The sequence below is a fragment of the Zonotrichia albicollis genome, chromosome 2 (genome assembly GCF_047830755.1).
Source record: "Zonotrichia albicollis isolate bZonAlb1 chromosome 2, bZonAlb1.hap1, whole genome shotgun sequence".
Taxonomy (NCBI): Eukaryota; Metazoa; Chordata; class Aves; order Passeriformes; family Passerellidae; genus Zonotrichia; species Zonotrichia albicollis.
In genome coordinates this window covers 67,035,443-67,052,615 of record NC_133820.1, presented here as the reverse complement: position 1 = coordinate 67,052,615, position 17,173 = coordinate 67,035,443, and the positions used below count along the sequence as shown (strand labels likewise).

The 17,173-nt window shown below is 41.6% G+C and overlaps 2 protein-coding genes across 9 annotated transcripts in view; both read left to right on the top strand.

Moving 5' to 3' along the window:
• FNDC3A (fibronectin type III domain containing 3A) overlaps positions 1 to 11,814 on the top strand; it is a 111,605-nt gene extending 99,791 nt beyond the window's left edge. For all 7 annotated transcript variants that reach the window (XM_014263879.3, XM_005482384.4, XM_026790599.2 and 4 more), the window contains 7 exons: positions 460 to 573; positions 1,792 to 1,941; positions 2,026 to 2,309; positions 4,214 to 4,423; positions 5,791 to 5,957; positions 6,531 to 6,658; positions 9,288 to 11,814. In XM_014263879.3, the coding sequence (XP_014119354.1) occupies positions 460 to 573; positions 1,792 to 1,941; positions 2,026 to 2,309; positions 4,214 to 4,423; positions 5,791 to 5,957; positions 6,531 to 6,658; positions 9,288 to 9,602 (1,368 nt within the window). In that variant the 3' untranslated portion in view covers positions 9,603 to 11,814. The remainder of the gene's footprint in view (positions 1 to 459; positions 574 to 1,791; positions 1,942 to 2,025; positions 2,310 to 4,213; positions 4,424 to 5,790; positions 5,958 to 6,530; positions 6,659 to 9,287) is intronic.
• Positions 11,815 to 11,922: 108 nt separating this feature from the next.
• MLNR (motilin receptor) lies at positions 11,923 to 15,048 on the top strand. Of its 2 annotated transcripts, none has more exons than XM_074535424.1 (2): positions 11,923 to 12,786; positions 14,647 to 14,821. In XM_074535424.1, exons 1-2 carry the CDS (start codon positions 12,012 to 12,014, stop codon positions 14,673 to 14,675), a joined length of 804 nt encoding a protein of 267 aa, XP_074391525.1. In that variant the 5' UTR covers positions 11,923 to 12,011; the 3' UTR covers positions 14,676 to 14,821. The 2 variants fall into 2 exon arrangements, with proteins under 2 accessions (XP_074391525.1, XP_005482657.2); XM_005482600.4 differs by having other exon boundaries at positions 11,925 to 12,786; positions 14,595 to 15,048.
• Positions 15,049 to 17,173: the final 2,125 nt, after the last annotated feature.

Genomic DNA, 17,173 nt, shown 5'->3' with positions numbered 1-17,173 from the left:
GAGAGGTCTGCAGCTTAAGCCTTTAAAGCACTATTCTAACTTTTATCTTCCCTCCACCCTGCAAAGAACGGCTCATTGTTCAGCAGTTTTTGAATCCTTTATTTCTTTTACATAGGTATAAATAGGCAGTACCAATTGGTTTATGTTCCAGTGCAGCCATCATGTAACTTCAGAACAAGGCTTTGGATAGAATACTTCCCTGGTTTTCCCAAGAGACCTTTGAAGTGTCAAATTTATTCACATTGCATTTGCTGGAGTGAAGAAAAATTTACAGCTGTTCTGGACAATAGTCAGATACTGAAATAAATCCTGAATCCACAGTCCACAGAAATTTATTTTATAAAGAAATAATACAATGTTTCAGGTTGCAGTTACATGTCCCTACTGTGGTAAACTGTTTTTTTTTAAAGTAGTAATTTCATTTTTACAATGTAGTTGTATCAACTCCCTTTTTAACAGTTTGGACCTTACTCAGAAAAATGTGAAATAACTACAGCACCTGGACCCCCAGATCAGTGCAAGCCCCCTCAAGTGGCGTGCAGATCTGCTGCCTGTGCTCAGGTGTCATGGGAGGTAAGAGTGCCATGCTAACACCTGTCTTAACATAATGGTCTTCTGCATTTTTGAGTTCAGCTTGAAAAGCATAATACTGTGTTTTAATCACTTTATTTGTAAGCAAACTTACCTGATTATCCAGTAGGTAAAACTTTAGTCATTCATCATGCCATTATAAGGCAGCAGTAAGTTGGGCAGGCTGCAGGTACTGGATGTTACTGTGTTCTTTTGTTTAAAACTTCTGCCACAGCTGCTGCTCTGCACTTCTGAGTGATGCAGTCTCTCTTAAAATTTTTCTTTAACATAGTTATAGTTCCTCAGAGACAATGTATCTACATAATACAATAGTTAATTGTGCGCTTCTTGGTTTTATAATCTGATTTAATTTTATATAATTACATCAGTAATAATGTAGCAAAAGCCTCACAGACTTCCTATAAACCCATAGTATTTAGATATCTGATTTTAAAAAATGCAATAGATAAAAATTAAGCTTGTAAAAAGAAAGATTCTGTCTGGGAATACTCTTTAAACACAGCTTTTTAGTAGCTTAGAGATGGGGTGAAGTATCTGAGTTACAGAACTGTACAGAAAAAAAATTAAACTGCTTTACCTGGAAAGGAGTGTTCATGCTTCCTACTGGAGGAATGTCAGAGGAGCCCTCCTTACATATCTACAAGGCAAAGCTTTTTTTAAAAAATACCATAAAACATTCAGGTAGAGTTAATTTGAGTGATGTTAGATGTCTGTTTTACAGAGTCATGCAGTAATTGTCAATGTCCATCTCCTTTTGGGGATCCCAAGACAGGACATGGTACTGGAGATGCAACCTCCCAAGTGCTGAGTAGGGGGGAATCATTATTCCTTTTACCCTTCTTGCTGCTCATTTGCTAAAACAACCAGTAGGTAGTTAACCTTCATCAGACATACAGTGCTGATTCTTATTCAACTTTCTCTCCAGGACACAGAGGTGTTTTTTTTGTTATAGGTTGCTCCTCAGCCTGTACTTTTTTGTAGCAGTCCAGGACTTTGTGTTTGCAATTGTCTTAGTTGAACTTCCTGAAGTTTGTATCAGATTCTGCCTGTTTTTGTATTGTACTAAATTAACAATCAGCAAAGAAATGAGAGTGTAAGACTCCTCTAGAACAAAAACAAAATATAGATGTGGTGAGTTTTGTTGATTTTTTCTCTTATGTCAGTATATTTAGCTTCTAATGGTTGCTGTCCATTTTAAAGGTGCCAGTGAGTAATGGAGCTGATGTCACGGAGTATCGACTGGAGTGGGGCGGCGTGGAAGGATGCATGCAAATCTCCTACTGTGGGCCTGGGCTCAGCTGTGAAGTGAAAGGGCTTTTGCCTGCCACTATATACTATTGCAGGGTTCAGGTAAAGATGTAAAACTGTTGTTAATGAAATCAGGAAACAGGAATTGACTCTGCCGTATAAACATGGTCTGCTTTGGATTTGCAGGCAGTGAATGTTGCAGGTGCAGGCCCTTTCAGTGAAGTAGTGGCATGTATGACTCCAGCCTCTGTACCTGCAGTTGTGACCTGTCTTCGTGGACTAAGTGAAGATGAAGTTGAAAGTCCACACTATTCTCCTTCCACATGCCTTGCTATAAGCTGGGAAGAACCTTGTGACCATGGATCTGAAATCCTTGGCTACAGCATAGACTTTGGAGATAAGCAGCCAATAACTGTTGGGAAGGATCTGACCTATTTTCTAGATGGCTTACAGCCAGATACTACCTACAGGTATGTGATGCACAGCTACTTGACAGCCTACTGTTTCTTCCACAAGAGCACATGCTTTGTTTCCTTGGTTTTTTTTATTGTCTTCATTATTACTCTCAGAGACACATTAGTGCACAGCCATGGAGCAAAAAGAAGTTTTGTAATGATGATCATCATAAATAGACGTGCTATTTTTATTTTCTTCCAAAAAATAATTTGTGTTAGTTTATTGCAGTATTGTATCTGTCTGGTAATGTGTCAATTTAACTGAATTCACATCACAGATTCAGATTCATAACTGATTTTGGACTGGTTGCTTCTTTGTTTGAAAAGGTAAAATCCATCCAAGGCAGGACTATGCCCAGTCTGATCTAGTGACAACTCATGGCAGCTTGCAGTGCCTTATCTCAGAAAAAGTGGAAGTCAGCATGACCAGTATCAGTTTGAAAAATCAGCCAGCTATGCATCTCTTTTGAAGAATCATCAAGGGATGATTGCTGAAATCATCCCTTATGTTCAGTCCAAGGGTTACTGAAAAATATAAATGCAAAAATCAGTAGCTTTTCCTGAAGGCACTACATCTCTGTTACAAATACATTTCCTCAGTGTAAAAGGAGAATGGCAGTCCCACTGAAGTCAGACTTTTAACACACTCTGATTTCAGTATAATTAGGATATCATATGGCTGTGCAGTTTTCTGAATCCTTAATTACTGTTTTATGTTTTTATGTGAGAATACAGTGTTTCTTTGTGCCTTATAATTATTTAACAATAATGCTGGCAATCTGAAGAGCTGTTGCTCTGTGTGTCAGTAGACTGAAAAAAAGAGTCATTCCCATTGCAGATATAGGTCGATACTTCTGCCCACATAAGTTTTTTTTAATAGAATACATTGTCAACTCCTTGTGCAAATGAAAAATTGCATGTATTAACCTTAGTTCTGGGCTGTAATAAATTAGCATAATGTTAAAAATTACTGCAGTGAAGGAGAAATATTTATTCTTTAGCCCACATACACATTTGTGTTTCCACATTTTGCAGTTGTATGGTTGACTGTTTCAAAATTTAATTAGTGTGATTACTTTTTTCCAGTTACCTAGATACTATTTTGGACAAGCAAATGTTAAGTCTGCAAAATTAAATTAGACACACTTTGCTCCCTGTGGCTACCTGTGAAATATGTAAAGAGCCTCTGTTTTCTGCTTTTTCCATTTCAGAAATAAATTTCTTAGCTAAGTCTTTTAATTCTTACTTACAAATCTAATGTACATTGTCTTCCTTGGAGTATCAAAGAACTAAAAAACAAAACCCTACCTTATCCCTGATATCAAGTTCTACAGCTTCCTCAACTTTGTGTCCTTTGGTGACTTCTGGTTTCCCCCTCTCACTTTGCAGGCAGACCCAAGGGGACTTGTGTTTGCAAGTGCCCAGAGATGTGTTGCTGGTGGATACAGCAAGAGAGGTGGCTGGATACCATTGCTTTATTATCACACTAATAGGATCTGTTCAAAAAAGTCCATAAAAATGTCTAATAGTCATCCTTGATCTCACCTGCTAAAGCAGTCACAGATATGGTGTCCCTCTTTGGGGTGGGCTTTTTGACCTTCCCTCATCACTGCAGTGTGGCTATCAAAGTTTTGCTTTGAGGCCTGCACAGTCAGAAAGGCGGACCACTCTTGAAGTAACTCACAGAGCTTTTACATCTTTTCACTAATGTGAATTTACTTTGAGTATTCTTATTTCTAATCAAGCCAGCTCCTCAAAATGTACAGAAAGAGATATACCTGCATATTCTTGACAGTCTATCAAAGCATAATATTGATAAAAGTCTTTATTGTAGATAGTACCATTCTTCTCTACTTAATGACAGTTATTTTTAGAATCTAATTTCAAGTTAATTTATTCTCTCTTTTTCCAAATGCTAGGGTACGAATTCAAGCCCTAAATAGTCTTGGAGCAGGTCCTTTCAGCCACACCATAAAACTGAAAACAAAGCCTCTCCCCCCAGATCCACCTCGCCTGGAATGTGCTGCATACAGTTCTCAGACTCTCAAGCTGAAGTGGGGAGAGGGAACTGCAAAAGCATTAACTGACTCCATCCAGTACCACCTTCAAATGGAGGATAAAAATGGAAGGTTGGTTTTGGCATTGCTTTAATCTGCCCTGTGTTGCTGTGGTCTGATGCTTGGGAGATGGCAGCAAAGGGCAAAATTCCTTTATGCTTTGGTGAATTTACAGCAGATGTAGGAGATCATCTCTTCTGGCAAGGCAAGAAGGGCTCTAGGGTCTGTGCTGAGAAGTGCAAGACAAAAAACTTCCTTGCTTTTTACTTACAGTTCAACATGAAGAGTTTAATGCTGCATTTTGTACCAGCAAGTTTTCTCCCTCACTTTTGGTTAATTATTTTGTCAAAGTAACAAGTCCAATCAGTGTTGTAAATTTTATATACTTAATATCAGAAGGGATAAATGTTTTACTCCCTGTTGCCTTATATGCAGTTATTTTAGTGGAAATTAATACCATTTATTTTGAGGGATTCCTTGTCTCATGTTAAATAGAATGTCAGCTGAGCTGGTACAGAAAGAACCCTTGCCCAAATGGTAAAATAAGCAGTCCTGCTACAAAGTGTTTCATGTATGATGAGCAGCTTTAGCTTGAAAAAAAAAAAAGATAAAAGAGATCCACTATGTGAAATTGCTGTGCTGTAAGGAGGAAAATAAATTAGACTATTTAAGTGGAAGGAAATTAATTTTCATTCCTAAAGACTAGATCATGTGCAGGTACCATCTGTTTTAATCTAAAAGACAAGAAAAAGCCAAAAGTAGATGACAACCCCTGCAGGAAGAGAGAAATTTGTGCTGTGTCCTGGGGACACCAAGACTGAAAATCAAACAAGAGTGGCCATGATCAGTTTGTGCAAGAATTGTCACATGAAGGCCAGTGTACAAAACTCCCAGAAACAGATTGGGTGTGCACTACAAGGGTGACTCTGCCCTCCTGTGCAGGTCTGCATGAGACCATCTCCAACAGTGATGTACAAAAGCAACTGGATCCATGGCACATTTTTAGGTGTCGTAAGGGAGAGTTGAAAAGGGGCAAATAGCTACAATCTAGTTAACTAATTTTGAAAAGCTAAAGATGTTGGAGGAATAGATGGCCAAGCAGACAAAAAATGCAGTTCATTGAGAGACACAACTGCTGTCTTTTCTTATTGTTTCAAATGCAAAATAGTTTCTTAAAATGCTTAAGAACATTTTTGGTAAGAGAGAATTTGTAGTGTTCTTTTTGCAAGAGATTTTTATTTCAAAGACATGAGAAATAAAAACTTGCCCCTGGAAAATGAGCTTACTGTTTTATAGCAGCCAGAACACTGTTTAACTGTGAAATAAGTGTTTCTGGGCTTTTCATTAGATTCTGGGAAATTATGGGAACACATTTCAAGACAATACTGCTTCAGAAGTCCTTGTCTGTGTTCAAAATCAGCTGCTCATTCCATTTTCAGGTTTGTATCCTTATACAGAGGACCATGTCATACATACAAAGTTCAAAGACTCAGTGAGTCAACATCATACAAATTTTGTATTCAGGCATGTAATGAAGCTGGTGAAGGTCCCCTTTCTCAAGAATATATTTTCACTACTCCCAAATCTGTTCCAGCTGCCTTGAAAGGTAAGAGTGCTTCTTTTTTCATTTGAGGGGTGGGAGGATAGCAGGTTGATTTTGGTATTATGTTATATTTGGGATATTGAGAATATTAAGCCCTTTTCAAGTGCAGGTGGGGATAGTGAGAGAAGGCTTCTTTCATGTAGTTGCCTAAAATATTCACTCCAAAAATGGAAAACTTGGGGTTTATGCATTCTTTGACCTAAGGAGTTTTCCTGCTAACCAGGAGAGTGACAAGTTAAGGTGAAAATGCTTTCTAGCATGTTTAGAATAATTTTAAGTATTGTTGGGGTTTTTCTGGTATATGATGCAGACTTACAATTAGTACATTTTTGTACTTACAGTTAGTACATTATTTGCTTTCTCTTGGGTGTTACCTAAACTAGGAAGAGAGGCCTATATGAATTATTAGTTGCTGCTCCAGAAAACACTGGAGGAAGAATAAATTTGAATCTGAATCTTTTGTTTCTCTGAGATAAGATAGGAGGTAGAATATATAATTTCAAAGATATTGGAATATGACATGTGATGGGGAAAGCAGAGCTAGCTGTCATTTTCATGCTTCCTTCCTTCCTTCAGCACCAAGGATAGAGAGAATAAATGATCACACTTGTGAAATCACATGGGAGGTTCTGCAGCCCATGAAGGGTGATCCAGTCATCTACTGTCTTCAGGTCATGGTGGGAAAAGACTCAGAATTCAAACAGGTATGATGTGTTTAAGTTATTGTGGTTTTCTTGGATTATTCTTTGTGATAACTAGTTTAGTAAAACTAGTTGAGATCAGATTTAGTAAAGTTTACTGTGTTCCAGCATGGTTTTAGTCACAGTGTCTACTTTTTTATTACTAAATAATATAAGGTATTATCTCCTAAACTCATCTCCCTCATTTCAGAAAGAGATTCTGCACTAAATTACAGCCTCTCTGGGTTACACTGATGTTCACTAAGTACAGCTTGACACATCAAGTGGTGAGGAAGCCATCCACTGATGGAACAACTGACAAAAAGAAATCTTTTACCTAATGGTACAGAATTGACACTAAGGAGAAAAGGGGTGAAGGGTTCTCTTTACACTAAGAGTAAAGGAGCAGTTTGAAATGCCAAGGTACAAATTATCCTGCATTCAGTGTTAATTTTGCTTCCCAGTTTGAGTTTTTTTTGCTTCACAGTTTAAACTGCCTGATATTTGACATGAAATTAGGCTTGAAAACTGTTTCATATTAAGCTAAGGAACTTTCCTTCCAGGACAGAAACAGTTAATTGTAGTATGTTATCATTTTATTATAGTTCAATATTAAATAATAATTAAATAAGTATTAATTAAATTAAATTATTATTTCTTTATTTTAATTTATTTCATTTTATTTATTATTATATTTAATTTAATTAATAATTAAATATAATATAATGATAAATAAAATAATAATTTCACCTGTGTTTTGGCAGATTACAGGCCTTAATATTTTCATAACTTTTAGTGCAACACTGTGTTTATTATGGCCATTTGTGAAATTTTTCAGTAAAAGATGAACCATAAACCCAGATGTCTTGCCATGTGGATAGTCTTTTTTGTAACTTCCACATAGTAAATGCAACATTAGGTACCTGAGGTGAGGTCAGTGTTGCCCTTAGACACCAAGTCAAATCACACTTTGATTATCAGTGTGTGTTGCCAAATGGCCTGGGCAAGATAATGAAGTTGGCTCTTTGAATATGGCAGTAACAGAGTAGGCTGAGGTGTGTGATTGTTTTTGCCTCTGCAGAGCAGTCTATCATAATAAATTAGAATAAAATGAAAAGACTAATTTGCAGAAACTAAAATTGGAACAATCAAGAAGTAAACAGTATGAAAATAGCCTTTAAGACACTTAGACATGATGGTGGCAATTTTATTTGACACAGACAAGAAATAAGCTGCCTGGAAGTCTGCTCTAAGCTGTTCCCTGCTATTTCACTGCCAAAACTTCACTGTCCTCTCCTCCTTCTTCCTGATCTGTCATCCAAATTGCTCCTGTCACTGCTCCCTCCATGCTACAGACAAAATAAGTTAATAATGTGCTATTTGAGCTGTATACATCAGTCAAAGATCTTAAAGGGGTTAGGAAGCAACCGTATAAATAGCCCAGGAAACACACTGGAGGGGAAGGCAACTTCTGGCAAGGCACTGGGGACAAGCAGCTGAGGATGGTAACCCCTGCTGGCTGGCATAGCTGGAGCTGGAGTAGGGTGTGTGTCAGTGGCCTGTTTGCTCACTCCCAAATGCATGAGCCACATGAGCAGAATTTTGAGGAAGCTGCACTTCTGATGGCCTGCCCTGCCTCAGAGAGAAAAGGCTCTAGGTTGTAGATTTCAGTAAAGCTCAGCTTGTCAGAGAACTCTGTGCCTCAGGCACAGCAAGAGCTCTTCAAACAGCAGAATCAGAAGGGATTTCCTGTTTCTTTACATTTCTAGTGTGCATTTTCAGGATACTGTCTAACAGTATGGTAACTGTAGGGAAAGCTCCTGATGATGTGATATTTCTGTATCGTGCTTCCAGTTAAATAAAGCAAATTCAGATATTTGGAGGTGGGAGGGTGAAGGGGTTTAAAGAGAGAAATCAAATTGCACTGTGCTGCTCACGCATCCTCCCTAACTATTGAAGTAGCTATAACTGCACCCCTGTGAGGTTTTGTTGGCTTTCACAGAACCTTTACATAGCTGCAAATTTAATTAATTTGAGAAACTGGAGTTTAGATTTCACTAAAATAGGGATTCCATGCAGAAGCATTGTGAACTCATGTTAACTTGCTAACTGAGACACTTCTGAAAAGCACCCTCACAAGTTATCTCTGTCTTGGAAATATGATGAAATTAAAAATCACAAAGAGGACTCTGTGGCTTTCCTGATCCAGTGTTTATTGGGATAAATCATAATATTTTAAATACAGATAACTACAACAAAGTACATTGGGTTGGATTAGACGTAATGAATTGGCTTGACATGGAGTTAACTGCCTAAAATCCCATGATACAATATTGTATATTGCATCACATTGTGAGTGGTCACTAAAACACCTGAAGGCTGGGGCTTGTGACAGACTTTATTTGATGTGTACTCATCACTCCACACAAGCAAGCATAGTTCTTGTGTTTCACCAAAATAACTGGAGACTTTATCTGGTATTTAAATTGTGTGTTTGAGCTTTTTGTCCATTTTTCTTTGCATGGGTGAAAACACTGGTGAGTTGTCATCCCTTTTAGTTACCTTCACCTTCATAAACAAAACCATACTAAGATACACGTGTGTATACAGTACTTTTTTAATTGAAGTGTCCCTTTTCCCCCCTTATTTTCAGATTTACAAGGGCCCAGACTGGTCGTTCCGATACACAGGCCTGCAGCTGAACTGTGAATACCGATTCCGCGCGTGTGCCATTCGCCAGTGCCAAGAGGCCACGGCTCACCAGGACCTGGTGGGCCCCTACAGCGCCCCAGTGCTATTCATCTCTCAGAGGACTGAGCCTCCAGCAAGCACCAACAAGGACACTGTGCAAACCACAAGGACACAATGGTCACAGAGCGACCAAGTGTGTGCTGCTGTCATCCTTGCACTTTTTGCTATCTTTTCCATTCTGATTGCTGTTATCATTCAGTACTTCGTCATAAAGTGAAGAAAAGAGATCTATTTTATAATGCTGCCCATTACATTTTACTTTCTCATAATCTAAAAGTAATTCTGTTCTCTTGCTTTTACAAAACCAGGCATTTTGCACCGGCATTGGGACTGATGCAAACTTTCTCAGCCACTTTAATATGCTTACTCGTAGGTATAGGCTGACACATGTTATTAAAATGCAAGCCACAGAAATATAATCTTTTCTTTATATGCCTTCATGCAGTACAAACTCGATATGGAGCAGGCACGCAGTGTTTAAGGAAAAGGGTTTGACCAGTAAACACAAGTGTAAAGGTGATTTCCTGGCCCACACTTCTAAGGGTTGCTAACATAACAGGGAAGAATGTGTAGATCGCATTTAAAACTTACACTAACAAACTTGTGCTGTACACAATATTAATCTGATGCTGTGAAAGCAATTTAGCGCTGTATTTCTACCTCCTCATTTGTCTTAATTATTTGGGAAGCAGGATTTATGCTGAAAAACAGAAGGGGCTTTTCTCAGGCAGCAAATAATAAACTGGATGGAAGAGTATGCATGAAGGAAGCTTCTTATCTGATAAATGTGGAGTTCTTCACTGCAAGTAGATGTTTTCGAAAGACTACAAGGAGATGGCACAAGTGGTTTATCTTACCCCCAGGATTTGGTGTTTACTTAAAAAAATGCCTCTTTTACTTCTTCTGAATATAGAAGGGAGAGTGTGAGAGAACTTCTTAGATTTGTTATTTAAATTGGAAAACACATTTCCAAAGTTGACCTTTGATTGGATGCAGTTTATACAGATGTCTGTGCCCTCTGATTTTGGCTAGTCAACAGAATTTTGAGATAAAATTCATTATTGAATTTTTGCTGTTTCCCCAACATTCACTTGCCATATCCACCAGAAATAAGCACTGCCTTTTTTTGTTTGTTTTGTTTCTATCTTTCTTTCTCTTTTTTCCCCTTCCTTTTTTTCTTTTCTTCTCTCTTTCTTTGGGGCACCAAATCAGAAGACGAAGTGTAGTAATTTGCACCAGAAAACTTAAAGCTGCTTTTTTCTTGAGATCCTAATGTTTAATGTAATGTCTCTTTGGATACTGTACCAAATTGTTGGTTGCATGTAGTTAATGTTGCATTAGAGCACTTTGCAATTGCATAACTCATCAATGTTTTGTGAGCTTGCATTTGTGAGTTCTTGAATGACCAGACTGAATTTTAACAAGTATCCCATTGAACATCTTGCTAGATGTCAATGATTGCCAGTGACACAAAGCTTGTAGTGAAACTATCTTTAAAAAAAATCCTTGTCTCATCACACTTATGTTATTTGTTATACACTTTGTAATTAGCTACTTTTAATTTATTTGAGTTACAAGATAGTGGATCATTAATGACTTCTAGTTGTGTTCCGTTTAGCATTTTTAATAGTATTAAACACTTCTGTCAGTCTTAATAATAATAAAAAAAGGAACCTCTGTCTTGTGCTTTGAAGATCTCTGAAGAATTTCTCTTATATTAGAACGGGCATGTATTGTAATTGTTTATACGTCCAATGATCTGTGCTGTAGAATAATGTTGCTGAGTTTCGTTTTTTTTAAAGAAAAAAAAGAAGAAATGGCAAAGAACTTGGCCTCCACGTGGCAAGAACGATCTGTCTTTAAAATGTACTGTATGTTTACATTTTATTTCTAATTTGTCATTTGTACGTATAGGCTGATACCTTCCCGCAGGATACCGCGATAACTGATGTTTTCTAGAACCTTCTTAAAAGTGCCATGTTTGGCAGTGCAAATGAGGTTGCGTGTCACAGCCCAGAGATTTCTTATGGTTGAATGTCTAAAACGGTAAGATTTGTTACTGCAGGCAGCCTGCAGTGACTTACGTTTTTCATAGTAAAATTCAAATGAGCTCCTATTTTTGATAGTCATTTAATAGTGTATTTGCCATTTGAGCCTCAGTGCATATTACTGCATTGAAGACAGTTTTTAATGTAATCTTAATTTTACCTCATATACTGTACATTCCAAAAATAAATAAATAAATAAAAGAAAAAGAGAAACTCTAAAGTTTTTAAAACGCTATAGATACACTACCAAACATATCACTTTACGGTTGTACAACGTCGGGCTCCATGAAGACGAACCTGTATAGTCTGATAGAAAATACATAAAACGATGTAGCAAAGTATCTCTAAGAGTCTGTGGACAATAAAAGTACCTTCTTTTTCGCTGCTGGTGGTCAGTCCTGTGCGCGCACCGCGGCCGCCCCTCTCCCGTCCCTCCTCCCCTCCCTGGCTGGCTGAGCGCCGGTTCCGCGGGGCGGGCCGGGGACGCGGTACCTGCGCGGGCGGGGCAGCCGCGGGCGGGGCGGGGCGGGCCCGAGGAAGGAGCGGCGCTGCCCCGGGCACGGCGGGGCCCCGGCGGGATGCGGCGCGGCGGCGGCGGCGGGAACGGCAGCGAGGGCGAGCCCGAGTGGCCGTGGCCGTGGCCGCCCTGCGACGAGCGGCTGTGCCTGGCGCTGCCCATGTGGGTGCTCGTTCCCATCACGGCCATCTGCCTGGGGCTCTTCGTGGTCGGCGTGGCGGGCAACGTCCTCACGGTGCTGGTCATCCGCAGCTACCGCGACATGAAGACCACCACCAACCTCTACCTGGGCAGCATGGCCGTCTCGGACCTGCTCATCCTCATGGGGCTGCCCTTCGACCTCTACCGCCTGTGGCGCTCCCGACCCTGGATCTTCGGGCAGCTGCTGTGCCGCCTCTCGCACTACCTGAGCGAGGGCTGTACCTACTGCACCATCCTGCACATCACTGCCCTCACCGTGGAGCGCTACCTCGCTATCTGCTTCCCCCTCAAGGCCAAGGTGGTCGTCACCAAGCGCCGGGTGAAAGCCACCATCGGCGTCCTTTGGGCCTTCGCCTTGCTCTCCGCAAGCCCCTTCTTCTTCCTGGTCGGCGTGGAGCAGCCCGACAACCACACTGACTTCAGCCGCGAGTGCAAGCCCACCCCGCAGGCGCTGCAGTCCGGCCTGCTGGCCACCATGTTCTGGGTCACCACCTGCTACTTCGTGCTGCCCGTCACCTGCCTCAGCGTCCTCTACGGCTGCATTGGCCGCGAGCTGTGGCGGAGCAACACCCGCCTGCGGGGCCCCAGCTCGCTGCTCCGGGAGAAGGGGCACCGCCAGACTGTCAGGATCTTGGGTGAGTCCCGCTGCCATCCCCCCGGGCTGTGGCTGGGGCAAGGACCGGGGCTGGGGGGCCATGGCAGGGCTGAAGCTCCCGTTCAGGACAGGGAATAGCACAGGGGGACATCCCAGCCACGCTCCCGGGAATGCCGCGGCAGGGATTTCACTCCCTCCCGACTGAGGCTTCACCCGCGTGGCGTTGCACATCCATCAGCAGGACTGCCTTCCATAGAAATACTCGATTCCTGAGTTTTACCAGGCAGAATCAAGTACAGGCTACCATCCTGCAATTTCAGAAAAACTGTGGTAACATCATCAGTCTCTTCCAGTTGGCAGCAACACCTCTGCATAGAAAATTTCTGCTTCTGAAAACTAAGTTCTTAGTGGTCATTTGTAGCTCTCCAAGGAATAAATCCACTGAGTGTGCAAGGAAGCTGAAAAACAGTAACTTAGCCCCTACGAGCTATTTGGAGACAAATCCCATAATACCAAAGCACTTCCTACAGGTGTAGGATGCTGATAAATTTTAGTTCACTTTCCTAGTCATACATTCAGTAACCCAGCATCAGACTCTGGAAAGTTAGAGTTCTTAGTCTGCTTTGGGGGTTCAATGTTTGTAAGTAGTGACCAATCTGAAGGGAAAGAAAAAAGAAATCCAGCTATAGACTATGGAACATAAAACAAAATGCCTCAATTATTATTATTGCCTACCTTTAGTGTAGTTTTTACATGTCACATGGGAGACTTCTTTTACTGAGTGTAATCAGCTGGATGGAAATAGCATAGCACAAAGGAAAGAAACTAATAAACCTGAGAGAATTTCACCAAAAGGTACTTACACTGAAGTAGGCACAAGGTTTTCCAACAGAAACACCCATATCCATGATCTCAGAACGCACTGAATGAGACCAGTGCCCCCTTATCTCAAAGATCCTGCACCGCTACATGTGTGGTGTTTTTCAGAACAAAACTTTCTTTGGCTGCATCCCTTTTATTTAAGCTGTGAGAAACGCGGAGGATGCTCTGCAAATGATTGTTTTAGTTACATGCATTTATAAACAAAAATAATTAAAAGTAAGGATACAACAATACACTTATGTAATTGTTCCTCATCTGCTCCTGCTGTGCTGCCATCGCAAGAGGGTTTGTATTTGTTCTCATTGTCCTAAAATGCAGCACAGGACCAGGCGAACAGCTGAAGTGACTCAGGCTAGAGATCCATCCAGGCAAATAGCTGTCTCCAGAAGTAATGCTCTGGGGATGCATGAAAAAGCTTTAGTGGAAAAAAATCAATAGCTCAACTACACTTTGAAGTCTTTATGTTAGATACTATCCCGTCACAATAGAGCAAATGCTGTGGGAGCTTGGGTGACTGAGGTGCAGCCCGGGTCTTTTTCGGTGATGCAGGCAAGTTAAACAACAGCTCTGCAGCAATTGGAGCTGTTGTGGAGCTTCCACAAAAACTCCTCATTCTGACTTTTGTTTTCCTGTCTCATATGTGGCATTACAGACATAACCAGGGGCGATTTCTGTAGTGCCTGATATTTTTATACAGATGTTACTCCACTGTTGTTCACATTTTTCTCAGCAAACTTCATCTCACATTTTAGCTTAAAATTTTACCTTTTACTTCAAAGACTAACAGTCAGACTTGATGCTATTCCCATTTTCATGGTTTTTCCAACAATTTAATGCCATTATTTCTGTATATCATTTCTATCAGTTAGAAGAACCTGCAGAATCAGCCACGTGAAGTTTAGTTTACTGGATGGTTGAAAAGTTAACTCACTCCTTAACTGCCGCATGTGTTGTTTTGTCTTATAGCTGTGGTGGTTCTGGCCTTTGTAATTTGCTGGTTGCCTTTCCACATTGGCAGGATCATATTTATCAACACCCGGGACATGAGGACGATGCTGTTCTCCCAGTACTTTAATATATTCGCCCTGCAGCTTTTCTACCTGAGCGCATCCATCAACCCTGTCCTCTACAACCTCGTTTCCAAGAAGTACAGGGCGGCAGCCTGCAGGCTGCTGCTGCCACAGCGAGCTGCACAAAGGGCTCTCACGGGAACAAAGGATGCTGGGGGCTACACAGAGACCAGCACAAGGCACGACTACACCACCAGCTTCTGAGGCTGCAGCCCGCGCTTCTTCGGGCATTCTCGCCTAAGGAAGGGAACTTCCTTCTCTCGGGACAGTCGCAAAAGGATGGACATTTGTTAGGGCATGTGGTGTTTCATAACTGTCTTCTTGTGGGATACCTGGAGTTTTGGTAACAGAGCCAGCAGGCACCACAAAGTACGGAGAATGAAGGAGCACTTGTTGGGAGGTGTAATGGGTAAAATTCCCAGACAGCCTTCACCATTTTAAAATGGTTTTCTCATAAACGAGATTTTACAAAACACAGTCTCACAAGGAGATGGACGCCAAAAAAATCACCCACCAAGCTTAACAGCCGTGGAAGAAGAGGCGTATGCTTTTAGCACTTGGTCTTGTAATCATAAAGCGGACATTCCTGGGCAGTTTCACTAATTTCCTTAGGAAAGCATATGCTGCACACAGCAGTCTCTGGGCTTAGCCCTGTTTGATCCCACAGGATCAAATAAGGTCTTTTACTTATATATTAACAACTTGTTGTAAAACTTGTGATATTCCAGATCACTTCCCTTAGGATAGATGAGCAGTGTTTGGTAATTGGTAGCAGTGTGTCTCCACATTGTGCATTGCATTTGCAAATAATACACCAAATAAACCCGCCTTGTCACAAACAAGATCCATCACTAAATGTGCTGGACTATGCCCAGGACTTCATGCTGCATAACACTGCACTGCAAGTCAAAAATCAACTCACTAATTCTGCTCCAAAAGATTTTAATGGGAAATTTCAACTGTACAACTTAGGAAGGAGGTTAGTTGTGAGGAAGAGCTAGAAGAAGCTGCAGCAGTGCAGCAGTGTTTTCTGTGGAGGATCATTGCCTCTGTACATTTTACTTGTTACATTATTGGCTCTAGTGGTGTAAATCTGGACCAAAATCAGTGATGTGGCACTGCTCTTATGAGAGCATCACTGTCCATGCTTGCCCTTGTTCTCTGTTAACTTCTCCCTTCAGGCAGTTGTAGAGAGTGATACAATCCCCTCTGAGCCTCCTTTTGTATAGGCTAAACACTCCATCTCCCTCAGCTGCTCCTGAGTTGTGTTCCAGAGTCTTTACCAGCTCCACTGCCCTTCTCTGGACATGCTCCAGCAACTCAATGTCCTTCTTGTAGTGAGGGGCCCAGAACTGGACACAGGATTTGAGGTATAAAGCCACGCAAGTGCTGAGTATGAGGGGACAATCCCTGCCCTGTCCTGCTGGCCACACTGTTGCTGATCCAGGCCAGGATGCCATTGGCCTTCTTGGCCCCTGGGCACACTCTGGCTCAAGTTCAGCTGCTGCTGACCAGCACCCCAGGTATTTTCTGCTGGGCCACTTTGCAGCCACTCTTCCCTAGGCCTGTGTCACTGCCCGGGGCTGCTGTGGCCAAAATACAGGACCCAGCATTGGCCTTATTGAGCCTCAGCCCATCAAGCCAGCCTGCCCAGATAAATTCAACAGAATTCAACAGCTAGCTCAGAGATCTCAGCAGCAAAGTTGAACCCAAGTCTTCTCCAAGTTTTAAAAATATGACCAGTTATCCATTAAAGAGTCTGTAACTCTGAATCACTGAACAAAAACTAAAAAAAATCTAAAGACAGAAAAAAAAATCTATCTCAACTGCATACACATAAGGTTTTCTTTTCCTATCAGCTTCATACCGGTGGAGAGCAGTTGTCTGCAAGGCTTCGGTTAGGTTGCTTTTGCTGAGAGGTGACATTAAGATGTTCAGTTATCATAAAGAAACAGCTGGTTTTTGGGGGGGATTTGGACAAATTATTATGAACAGTAATCTCCGTATGTGTATGTAGACCAAAGCAGGGAAAAAAGGTTTATCACATAGTTATGTGGCCATGGAACTGCTTGTGCATGCCTGCAGTCTCCTGATAATGGCTTTGCCTTTATCAATTGCTGCTAAATTGCACTGGGGGTGAAACACTTGCTCATCAGAAATTTCCCCAAAAGCAATTGCATAGGTCCCCGAAGCACAAGACTAGTGGAGGAAGGAGGGAAATGCCCTGGTGGGCTGCTGCCCTGAGCCCGCTTTTCTAGGGTGCCCTCCCTGCCACAGACAGCCCTGGCAGTGCTGTGCTCTGCTCTGTGTGTGCTGGCTGTCCAAGGCAGGTCCCTCTCAGCCAGGACTCCAGCTCGCTGCTCCCAGGCTGCTCATGGAGTGCCTGCATTTCTGCAGGGAGCCCCAGGCTTGGGCTGCTCCTGCCCAGCAGCAGGTGCTGCAGCAGCAGGCTTCTGCCCTGCTGGCAGACTGCAT